The 12,553-nt window shown below is 38.3% G+C and overlaps 1 protein-coding gene across 7 annotated transcripts in view; it reads right to left on the reverse strand.

Annotated features, from left to right (window-relative positions):
• Positions 1 to 3,381: 3,381 nt before the first annotated feature.
• EDARADD (EDAR-associated death domain) overlaps positions 3,382 to 12,553 on the reverse strand; it is a 26,696-nt gene continuing 17,524 nt past the window's right edge. For 4 of the 7 annotated variants that reach the window (XM_014951261.1, XM_014951260.1, XM_014951257.1 and 1 more), the window contains 3 exons: positions 11,670 to 11,770; positions 9,014 to 9,059; positions 3,382 to 6,515 (listed from right to left, as the gene is read on the reverse strand). In XM_014951261.1, the coding sequence (XP_014806747.1) occupies positions 6,139 to 6,515; positions 9,014 to 9,059; positions 11,670 to 11,770 (524 nt within the window). In that variant the 3' untranslated portion in view covers positions 3,382 to 6,138. The remainder of the gene's footprint in view (positions 6,516 to 9,013; positions 9,060 to 11,669; positions 11,771 to 12,553) is intronic. The other 3 variants (XM_014951262.1, XM_014951258.1, XM_014951259.1) reach the window with 1 other exon arrangement.

Genomic DNA, 12,553 nt, shown 5'->3' on the forward strand with positions numbered 1-12,553 from the left:
GTTCAGCTGTTATTTAGCAACAAATTAATCAGCGGCCTTCCATAACTCTTTCTTGATATGTCAATACTTAGCTCCAGCGATCATTCAGATCTTCCAGTTTCCAGTTTAAAGCCTAAATGCACAAATCTTACAAATCACCTGGAACAAAATAAGAAGTTGTCTTTGGGTTTTGGTTGGTTTTTTTTTAAATGGGCTTACCCATTCAAAATCCTAAATGCTACTGTTACTTCCAAAACTAGTAAGTAGTCTATTTTTTTTGCTGTTGCAAGGCCAACTTTTTAAAGCAAAAGGTTGAAAAGAATCATAGGAGCAAACGAGATACAGATTAGATATGAGGGCCAAAAGACAAATGAGTTGCAGAGAAGCCACTTGCTTTCTGAAAGCCAATTATAGGCCATATAACCCCTAAAACATACTTGCCCCTTCTTTTTTAAAATCAGTGAGACAACACTCTAGGATTGGATTCTGAAAGTAGTCAGGATCACTTCTTCATTTGCGTTGCAACAGGTACCAGAGCAACCCTGTGCCTATGCCTGCCCTGTCTGCTCCCTCCTAAAAGATGCTCATGACGTGGTCTACAAAAATATAGTTCCTTGGTCCCTACCTACCCAGGAACGTTAAAAAAACCAAAACCCACACATCTGTGCAAATCAAAAAACTGTATGATGTTCTCCAAAATAGAGACTGTGACAAAACCCAAGAACCTTTGGACTACACCTTCATGCCTTAGTTACACCATCATTCTCCTTGCAGTTGCCATTGGATCTCCCAGTTGGGTCTCCACAGTTACAGATGGGCTCACTTGCCCTCAGCGTTGCTGCATTTTCAAGGGAGAAACAACAGGGCCTCTCCCCACCAAAAGATGAGTGTTTTCTGATGGCTACAGCAGAATAGGCTTATAATAATTGGTGAATTCCTCAGCTTCAGATAAAGTAGAGACAAAAGGAAATAGGACCAAAAAAAAATATCCAATAAGCTATTTATGGGATTGTGAATGAACTGAGGCTTGGGAGAAGTGAGGGAAACTCACATATATTGGGCAGAAACATGAAAAAAGCCCCTCATCTTAGACTCAAGATTATTGCTAGTGTAAGGATTTGGGTGCCCTTTTCTCATTCTTATCCTGGCTCTTCCTGTTAAGAAACTTTTTAGTTGTTTTAAATGTGGTTTATGTCATCAACAACATGAAACTTCAGTTATTTTTGGAGACAAAAAGCATTCCCAAACTAAATACTGGGTAATTTTTAAGCAAACCCATAATAAAATAAAAAGTACCTTTATGTGGATACGTAAAGTTGCATGCCTGTCTGTACACAGATACAGAGAACATTTATTCGCCAAGTTACTAACACATTTGACCTTGTTTCTGGAATTTTATCAAAAAAAAAAGTTGAAAGGTACAGCTGTAAATAAAATTTTCAGTCAAGGAAACTATTTCTGCACGTATATCAGAGGAAAGAGAAAGCTAGTGCCATTGACATTACTTCTCACTAATTTTTTCTGAGAGAAGCTACTTCTTTCTCATCTCTTCTCCAGTTTTAATCCTCATCTTCATAGCACTGTGAAGACCAGTAAACAAAACCTGAGCAAACCCAACACACCAATACTCTTTTGTGATGGAGTTCAAAGCCAACCTTGCCGATCCCATCCTAACAAGACTTGCACTGCTTCATCTTTCTCCCATTTAAGATTCTCATGCGACTCTCATTACCACAGTAAAAAATACACATTTACCCCAATGACCTGCCTTTAAAAATCAAGAATCATCTTTCTACAAAGGTAAAATACAGAGATCAAACCAACTACTAAGTCTGCCCAGCTGTTTAATTGGCCCAGCCCCAACAGAGAGCACAGGCAAGCCTTTCCCAGGTCTGTCAACTCCTCTTTGCATCAGTTTCTTCTAAGATGGAGTCAGTCCCAGTTGTTGGCCAAGGTACAGATTTACAAGTACTACAGACTCCTCCTTTCCAAATAAATTCTTCTTAGTGTTGTTTGCATTCAGCCTGTCTGACCAGCAGATCCCTACCTTCCCTACCCAGCTGAGGCTAACAACTGACTATAGCCATGCAATTAGGACTAGCTGGGCTCAAGGGAACGAAAAAGCACTTTTCTGTCAAAAAAAAAACAAGCCCAAGTCCTCATTTAATGGTGCTCTGCCCTACTCTCCAAAACCAAACCAAAACTTAAGACTTATAAAATATATTGGAATTAGTTATGAATAATTAATTGCTTTTCTTTCATGGACAGAGAACATTATATGCTGCAAAAGCCGAAGAGGCCTGCTCTTCAAATTACTATAAATGCCATGCACTTTCTTTAACCTCGTTTCAACAATTCTGCTCTCCGACAATATCCCACTATGTCTGGCCATAAGTCAACACTGTTACCTTAACTTAAACCACCATAAGGCAGAGTTTACACTGTTTTCTACTTGCTAGCAGCTTGACTCGGAAATGTGGGAGGTACTCAGTTTGAGACCATGAAAAATATGCAGTCTCTTGCACGAAGCATTGCCCAGACTGAGCTGCAGCCCTCCATTATTCTGCGGTGATTCAGTAAAAAGTATGTTTTACAGTTTCTGTGCAACTTCAGTCCAAGCAAGCACCTGGGGCCATGCTGACTACCCTATCCTTTATTGTAGGCTTCCAAAGGGCAGCCCTACACTCACCCCACATTCCTCTCCACAGATCAAAGGGAACTGCATGCAGCGAGTAAGGCAACTGCACACTGTCCCTGTTTTGAGGATGCTACAGGCTCCTGGAGCACAGGATTGTACTTTTGCTGTTGAAGAACAGTTATCAGGCTCACCATGTCTTACACAAAGCTGCAGGAATTAAAGAACATAGTGGTTTGGACATCTTCATAGAAGCTAAAGTGGGTGGGAAGGGCCACTGATTATCCTGCAGGCATGGAGATGGCAGCCAAAAAACTGGAAATCCTTGAAGGGAGTGCAGGTCTTGTACAGGAATAGGACAAAGACGTAATGCAACAAAACTGATAGTCTACTAGAGCCCTTAGTAGCATCCATGTGATTTTCTAACCTTCATTATCAGATTGCTTATTAATTCTGGAATAGGTCACCCAGTGTAGGTTTCATACCTCTCTACAGTTAATAACTCCACTGCAACCTTCTAGATAAACATCTTTGTTCATCATCTTCTCCATATGAAAAATGGGTTACTTTTGAGAAAAGAGTGCCATCATCTTCTCTTCAACAGCAGTATCTGTTGCAAACATAGATGCTTTAAGATGCCATGAATCTTGTATATAAGATGTTTTTTTTACACAGCACAACTAGATGATAGTTCAGTGGTTCCAAGATAACTGGTAAGAAGGAAAACAGCTGTTTTCCTAGCTGTAATAAAAACAAATACAATAAAGTCAAACAGTGACAATCTATATTTCTTCTAAAAATAGTATGCATTATAACAGAAGATATAAGAATAAGCTTAACACTCAGACCCAGTATCTTGTAAACAGATATAAAACTAAAAAAAGTGTGTACATCTCAATTCATGCCATACAAAGAGGAAAAAAATATTTCAAGTATACTAATGAGTAATCCAGTGTTTGTTTAAGACTAACATTTTCAATCTTCAGTGCTGAATTTATGCAGAATCCACATATGAACTCTCAGAAGCAGCTTTATTTCCATCAGACATGAATCCTTGCAGCTGACATTGACTTTTCAAGAGCTTCAACGGATCAGAACTCATTTCCACAAGACAACAGTGTTCCTTCAAAATTTCACACGTTTTAGCCAGAAAACAGGAAAAGGGGTAGATTTCAATTGAACATCTTGATTCAGAAATGCTGCTGCATCAGCATCGTTTCATGTACACATTGTGAGTCTTAGGTGAGAGGCCCAGTTCCTTGCTGGACTGGATATACAAATCAGAACACATTATAATAACACACAGATAGAACAGTGGTATGTTATGGGGAAGAAAAAACTGTTTGGCCTATGTGCCAGCACTCATAACCCTGAAGAACAACGTGACACATGATCCTAAACCATGCATATCATAGGCCCAAGGTACAGGGAGTACATTGGACAAGTTGTATTACGAGCTATTTGCCCATATGCAGTGGATGCCTGGTGTAGGAACTGAAAATAGCAGGCAGCCCAGCCACAGCAATAGTTCTCAAAGCTGATTCTAGAGCTCCAAACTAAAGACAGAAGATTACTTGCAAAAGTTAGGGTTGACAGATATCTATTGGGAAATCCCTGTTCCTAGAAGAGGGTCGTGAAACATTTGAACTGCAGCCCCAACAAAATAGAGCAGTACAATTTCCTCTTTAAAATATGGCTAGAAAACTTACTGTTCTGAAGAGCAGCAGCTTTTTTGAGGAATAGTTAAAAAAAAGTTATTAAAAATTCCAGTCTTCCAAAAGCATTTTAAAAAAGATAAAAAAAAAAAAAAATCAAGCCTCAAATTTAGGTCAGTCTTTTACCTTGAAACTAGATTTTCAGCTTCTTGAAGCCACTAAAATAAAGCTAATTTATGTCACCCCAGAACTAGTGCCTGACATTGAAAATGTTAGTCTTTACTTCCAGCTCCTCTGTAACCGTATCACTCAGTATCTATAGAATAGTATCACTAGAGGTCCCTTTTCATTCTGTTACAGTTAAGAAACTCAGTATACAGCATTAGACTTCCCTCAGCTTTGCTACTAATTCTTAGTCATTTCTAGTCGAGAAAAGTAAACAGTGCATCAACCTGTGCCCCATTCTAGTTTTGCCCCACATCTTGACATACTGTTCACCAGTGCTTCAATATATACACCTATGTACATATTAGTATTGTCTGAGATGCTTTTAGCAAGGGTAATAACTAGTAGATGTTTAAATCACAATATTTCTGTGTGTGGCATTATTGCCACAAGTACTTTATACCTTGTATTATATAACTGATTTTTCAGGAGTTTTTTCAAAACATTAGAACACAGAAGAATGCTAGGAAAAAGACCAATTTCTAAAATAGTGACAATGTAAACAGCGTAATTCAGAGTATCAAAATTATTTGAGAAACATAAGTCTAAACCACCATAAGTGCTTTAATAACCATCCACCTGGACTGTGGATTAATTGACCTGTTAATTTCCCATTAGAGTGGCTTTCATCAATACGTAAACTTGTGCTAGTTTCACATGTACAATTACTTTGGTGTGAGACAAAGTTGGCTAACCCACAGGACTGTGAAGAAAACCACAGCCCATGAAAAGGGAAGTTATACTCAATACTAAGGATATACTGTGGGTGAGGCATTAGCCGTCGTCTCACACTGCAAAGGGAGAGAGGCATTTGAGATAAACAGGTAAGTACACTCAGTGTATGTATTTTCTTCAAAACTTTGGAAACTAATTTTAAATATAAAGCATTTTAATTGTTGTGGGTTTTTTTGGTCCCTAGTGGTTATGGGCTGAAAAGTGTCTTTGAATTGCATGATTTTTCTATAGCAAATATATGCCCTATGATGTAGAAGTACACAAATAATTATTTTGTTTAACATCTATTCTTGTTTATACAAGAGAATTAAAGCTTAATTTGCCTGAATGTGATGTTGAAATGTTGAATGAATTGTAACATGCAAATCCAAACTGCTGGTTGGAACACTAAGGTGTTCCTGTGCCAAAACCAGCGTCATAAAGCTTAAAAAAATAAAAAACAAAAGAGGAAAAAAAAAAAACCACACAAAACAAAACCTTATCATCTTCTACTAGGTAGAACATAAAAGATTGTGGAAGGGCTGCCGGAAAGGCCAAGAGACTTGCCTTCTAATTGTAGCTTTCCCAATAGCAACAGCAGACAATTGACATGGTTCATAGCTGCTGCAGTAAAACCAGTGGCCTGGCTTTTTCACTCCTCTTCTGCTTAGGAAGCCTAAGAACAGCAGCAAAGAAACTAAAGGCATTTGTAGACTCAAGAACACAGCCTGCATTATTCCATCCACTTTGGCAGGTTATCTTTGCAACCCTGAGGGCACAGAACATATGTATGTGTATACAGTACATAAAGCTTACACAGTATACAAACCATCAATACAGGCTCTCTCTCTCTTGCAAGGGAAACTTCCCATGTACTAGTGGCAGCTTGTCCCAGTGCTTAACACGTACAAACTAACAACTTTCTTTGACCTAGAAGTCATTCTGGTAAGTTCTGTTCCCTCTCTTGGGCCATTCCTCCTCCACCCATTTCAGCAGCACTTTCACAACATCAATTCTCTTATAAAATTTACAGAGATCAATCAGCTGCTCCACAGTCCTGTCACTGTTCCGTAGCAAGAACTCCAAGGTGGGACTTTGAGGCTTCTGTTCAAGGAAACACAATTCATCATAAGTCATCCCCCACTTGCTTGCTAAATTTCTCCAGTTTTTCACTGTTGGGTGGCAGGGATCCAGCTTTAGCCTCACTGTGTACAACAAGTCCTCATCATTGAGCATGTCACTGATGGTCGGCGCGCGGAATAAGCACAAGGAGCAGGTGCCATTTTCCTTGCAGGTTTTCTTGAGATCTGCAGTGAAAACCATTACATGGGAAGAAGTTAGGATCTATTGCTGTGGTTTCATCAGGAACAAAAAATTAAAACCACAAAGGGTTGAGGAGTATCGTGTTCCTATGAATCGTTTCTGAAATAGTCAGAATAGTGACATGTTAATGCCTTTCTATATAAAGTACTCATGAAATGAACTAAGACTTCTCTCTTCACTACACTCAGTAGCTATAATCAAAAGGCAGTAATTTTGAAAGCACCATATTTATGCTGTTACAGAAAAGGCATGCAATTCCATCCAGTATGTGAGCTGGCATATTCCCCTTTTTTGGTTTTGGGAACTACGTCACTTCCTCTAATCTGCCATAATCCTGGTTTACATCACTAACAGGATCATGTGAACATTATGTGCATTTTATATACTTATGTTGTAGGATGAAGGAAGAGGTTTTGCACTTCTGAGCTGCTGCTTTCACAACAACATGAAGTATTTGCAGCAGGAGAATCTCTGCTGACAGCTGCAAACACAACTATCATCTAGTACATTAACACAACAAGAAAGTGCAAATGTTCCGTGGCTTTTTAAGGGCTCTTACAATAAAAGCTGTCCCTGTTCTACCAAGCAAGCCTACTTTAAATGTACATTATGCAAAGGAATAAAGTGCATGCTCCTCTATGTGTGAGAAAAATAAAAATACCAAGTTGCTCAAAGTAGGTGGCGATATGTTCTAAAATCTGCATCAAATACTGAAAAGTGCCATTTAGAGGTCTCCCACACACAACAGTCGGTATCCCCCCATCATTGTGAACAATGTGGTGCTATGGGACTATCTTATGTATTAATAACCTGTAAGAGCACATACCAATCACTTTTAGTCATGCTTCCAGTTAAAGACTAATACTAAGACCTTTGACATTGCAGTGGTGTAGGGCATCGTTTGAGCATCTTTGCTGCAGATACAACCTTAACTCTCCCTGCTCCTTTTTGAAGGCAGAGAGAGTTTTGTATGCCAAAGAGCAGTAGATAACGGACACAGCCTAAAAACACTTTCTAAAGCTTCTGCTCTACAGCCTCACTGCACAGCTTGAAATAGGGAAGTAAATGGTCCTACCTGGGATAAATTTCTTTGGGAAAGGAACACTACAATAAGAAAACTGATATTGATCAAAAGAGTGATGAAAAACAACAGAAAACAGTGACACAGTTTACAAATGCTGGATCAGTGTTGGTCTAAGAGACATGAACTGTGTCTCTGGCAAAGGGCAAATCTGGTACTCAGTGCCACCCCCTTATAGAGGTTTTCTGTTTGGTTTTTTTTATTTTATTTGCAGTAATTGTCAAATTGTGTGAAAATTCCAGAAAGACGTTCAAATTGCGATTTTTTAAAATTTTGAATATTAGTGCTGATAAAAGCTGAACGTAGCTTCTGCATGCACTTTGGTGGGGTTTTTTTTAAGGGAAGAACAGACTATTGTTATTTTTGTAACGTTTCTCATTGGCTTGCTTTTTTAGCAGGCCAAAGACAACTTCTGAAGTTTTCAACAAGTTAGGACGTGCAGCAACAACACTGCTGCAGACACATAACTTCATACAAATGCTTAGATTCCCTGTTAAGGGGAAACATGTTCTGGTGACATCTTTGCTCATGGGTATTTCACAGGCCTTGCAGCTGTTTTCTACAGAAATACGTATGTGAACTATTCTGTTCTTCTTGCAAACCCTAATCTCTAGCTGAAGTGAGACAAAATTTCCTTGCTTCATTCATACCAAGATTTAGTTATACAAACAAGGCAAAATGAATGTAATCCAATCAAAGTTCTGGCTGAGCTCAAAGGGCAGGAGAGCACCCTATCTGAATTTCATCTTATTTTGCTTTGCAAGGATGCCAGAGTAAGTTTTATCCTCCAATAGAAGCACGGAAGAATGGGCATAGACAACACAGGGCACAGTTATAGGTAAACAAAACTAAACCAACCTGCTTCTTGTGCTATACCATGTGCAGACTACCAAAAGCATTATAAAGAATTCTGCTTTTCTAAGATGCCCTGTGTTAGATACTGTTAAGTAAACGATGACCTACCCACTTAATTGTGTGATCCTAATGCTACATGACAGGAGAAACTTCTTTACTAACAGGAAATTCTCTGTTGTTCACTGTTTGTTAGATTAACGGGGCTGTATATCGGCTACACACACCCCAGCCTCAGCTGAGCTCATGCATGGGGATAAGCCCCTACAGCCCACCACCAGCTTCTGCTCTCTCCAAGTAGTTGTTTATAGATGTCTTCCAAAGGTGGATTTACTAGATTTATTTGGAGAGTCCAACTGACACCTTTTGTATGGTCTGCATTATTGTTCACCACCCCCTCTAGAGCAAAGAGGGGGCTGTAAATGGCACTAATAATGAAATGAGCTCCACAAACCTTGATTACCCAGGCAGTTCTTGGTTACAACAAATAGCAGTTCCACAGAAAAATCTAGGAATAAAATATGTAGAACAGTAAAGCTGACATACTACCTGAAAGTGATTCATCAGTATGGCTTTGCGTGTCTTTGTCTTCTGGCTACAAAGCAGAAAATAAGTATAAATCAGAACAATGTTTTTGAATACAGGAATAACTAGATTTTTTAAAATAAGACTTTTTAATCAGATTTTTTTAAATGCTTTGTAATGAAAAAATGAGAATTTTGCCTGTAACAGAAAGCAGTAAGGCATTGTTTCATTGATCTAGGAAAAGTGGAGGAGGTTTTGTACAAATTTCTTTACATACATAGGAAGCTTTTCTAGACAACAGGTGGATTTGAACATTTCTGCCGGTTCACATCTAACTCTCCTCCTGTTTGAAGTAAACATTCCTTCAGTGGCTTTTTGCCTGCTAATTAAATATAATCAAATTACTTAGCAGCTTGAGATTGCAACAGACATTGTAACATTTCAATTCTACTATTTAGAGAGCAACATCTAAAATCTGGAAGCACAGCACCTTAATACTAAGCCTGTGGTAAACTGCAGCTGCCCTTACTTTAACTACACGGGTGTGGAGCCAGGTGAAATAGCTTTCTTCTGTTGAGGATTTAAAGATGAAAGCAGAAGGGGATTTTCCCCTTAGATAGCTCCAATAAAGCATTGTTGGTTTTTTCATATTGCGTAATTTTTCCAAAACTACCACAGCAGCCTTCTTAACATTTTGCAGGCTGTGCATGCAAACACAAGTCAACTGTAGTGTAATAAGATACGCTATTCTTTACTGCTACACTTTCTTTACGAAGAAATCCACTAAAAATAGAATATAGGCATTTCAGTTGATGTGGTGAACATGCATACATTCACAGTCCAATTATAAAGAAGGTAAATTATCTCAAAAGTATTTAAAGACTGTTAGGAAAGGAGAAATTTGCATGCTGTTTTCAGCATTTCTTTATTCCCTGAAAACTACAAGATCACACACGCAACGTCAATTCACCCCACAAAATGTCTGGTCTCTGCTTAAGACAGATCTAACACTGTAGATACCACTTGCAAGAAATAATCGTTGCCATTATCTCCTAGCAGGTTAATTTTTGCAAGGCCATCACATAAACTTTCTCTGGACAGAAGGTTTTAAACATGAACTTGGCCTTTATGGCAACATTTAAATACCCAAAGTTTAAGAAAAATTAAATATGGAAACCCTGATTATAGTCATTGTCTCCATTCCCACAAATTTCTTAAAAAGGTAGAACATTATTAGCGAGCCCTGAGCAGCAAATCCCCAGAAGGGAACTCACTGGGAAAACGAGGAGCTGCCCATCACAGCTCAGCCTCCCCAGAGGTCAGTTTCCAAAGAAACAAGCAAATAAAAGCAAAAGAGAAAAATAAAATAATAAAAAAAAGAAAAGTAGCTATTGCAAACTAAGTGAACAGTATCTATGTTGCTGTCCTGAGCTTCAGTAACATTTCCCAGCCTTCATGAATTCATGAAAGTTTAAATTGTATTGTGGAAGTTAATACCTAAATGACTTTAAGAAATGTCATTATACTCATGTTTCCTGATAAAAAAATAATAGTGGCTAGTACTGTAAAAAGTACAAAGACAAACAGGGATACTTACCTGTGCCATACATCTGTTTTCAAAAAATGTAATTTTACTTATCAGTTATTATCCACTTTTATCAAGTCAGATTCGCTCAGGTTTACTCAAGATCATTTTCTTGTAGTGTAATTGCAATAAGACAATGCAGTGTTACTGCCCATTAAACGAAGGTATTAGGCAAGAGTATTTTTGCCCACAACTAAAATCCAAACAACCTCTACAGGTCTAAAATCTATACCAAATATGAAGCCATAAACCTATGCAAAATCTGAAGATAAGTGGAAAGTTTTCCAGCTCTGTAGAACCATTAACACCCTAATACACTGAAATATCTTTGTAGTGATTCTAAGATGGCAATACGTGCCCTCTTCTTGATGATGGGCATGAGATGGTTACCTCCATCACCTGTGAAATGCATACCAAACCCATGTTTGTTTCTGATGAATTTCTGCTGGGACTCTGGCATAAGGAATTCCTTTTAATTCTTCATCTCGCTGGAAAATGCTCATTCATTTCTCTTCTCCAAGTTTTCTTTTTGAAATTTGAAATTCAACAAATTTGAAATTCAACAAATAACATTTACTTTCAAAGATGGTAACCATGGAGCATGGGAACCACTCAGAATTGCCCACCCTACGGCAGGAAAGATTTCACAGACAGTGGAGAGGTTTCCACTAGGGGAAGAGCAGTCCCAAATTCAAAACAAAACAGTCAAATGCCTCCCTAAGGACAAAACAGAGTCCAAAACCTAGGATTCCTCTTCACTTACTCTCTGCCCTGGCTCTATTTTCAGCAGGAAAGAGGGAGAGCATGCGTGACAAAGCCTTAATGCATTGTCGGCTCTTCTGCAGAGCATCTACACACTAATCAAAACCTATTTAAACTACAAAGTACACATTAATGATTAAATAACGATTTTTTTGCTTTTATCCACAAAAGCTCGCTTCGTTGAACTCTTTTCAAAAGAGAGCCCATTTCTGGTCTGTTTTACTGAGTAATTCCATGGTCTCCAGATATGGTCTGAAAACATATTTATTTGGTAACATACTTATTTAATCAACAGCAATAACTTAGTTCACATTCAGGTATCGTTTTTCTTACCTGTTGGATTAGGCCAGAATCTGATGTAAGGGTCTTGATGTTCACAGATGCAATTTCCAATGTAACTTGATCTGTTAGGTATTCCTCATCTAAAACAAAGACTGTGAAACAGTAGCCTTCCTCCCAAATACAGATTTAAATAGTAAAACTATCAAACAAAATTTACAGATGTTTAGCATACAAAATTTAACTCCATATCATGACCAGTTACTTGGAAATGCTGTATTAAAAGCCCATAATATTAAATTAGCAGAGACTGCAATCATCATGCAGACTGTGACTGAGCAAAGAAAAATAATCCTTGCAGAGATCAGATACTAGTTTTTTAAACAACCACCACACGATTTTTGAAGCAAGAGTTACGTTCTTCTTTCAGAAAGCTGACCAGAGAATATTAACTGAACCAATACATCAAAGTAGGCTGATGACAACTCTTGCAAGTCAGTATAATCCTTTATGCTTTGCTTTTCTCATTACACTTACAATGTTAGTTGTTGAAATATGTACTACACTACTATTTATCTTTTATTCTGCCACTTTATGAATTAGGCTCATCCTACTTATCTCCACACTACACAGGAGTTTTCTGAAGCACTGAAATAATCTGTTTTCAAAGCGTGTTTATCATCTGTCCTGGGAGTCCACTGAAAAGCACAGGAGTCGCCAGCATAGCACAAACTCTATTTACCTTTCAAGCTTTACTTCAGCCTTCAGCATGGGGTACAAGGGGTGCACCTTGTGCAAACAGATAAATTTCACTCTGCATGATTAGTAAGGTCCTCATCATCAAACCACCTGCATAATTCCCCTGGGTCAGGTAATGACCAATCAATAACATGAACTTAGAAGAGGTTATATTCTACACTTCCCCACCCCCCCCCCCC

Source organism: Calidris pugnax, unplaced genomic scaffold (assembly GCF_001431845.1).
Source record: "Calidris pugnax isolate Ruff unplaced genomic scaffold, ASM143184v1 scaffold24, whole genome shotgun sequence".
Taxonomy (NCBI): Eukaryota; Metazoa; Chordata; class Aves; order Charadriiformes; family Scolopacidae; genus Calidris; species Calidris pugnax.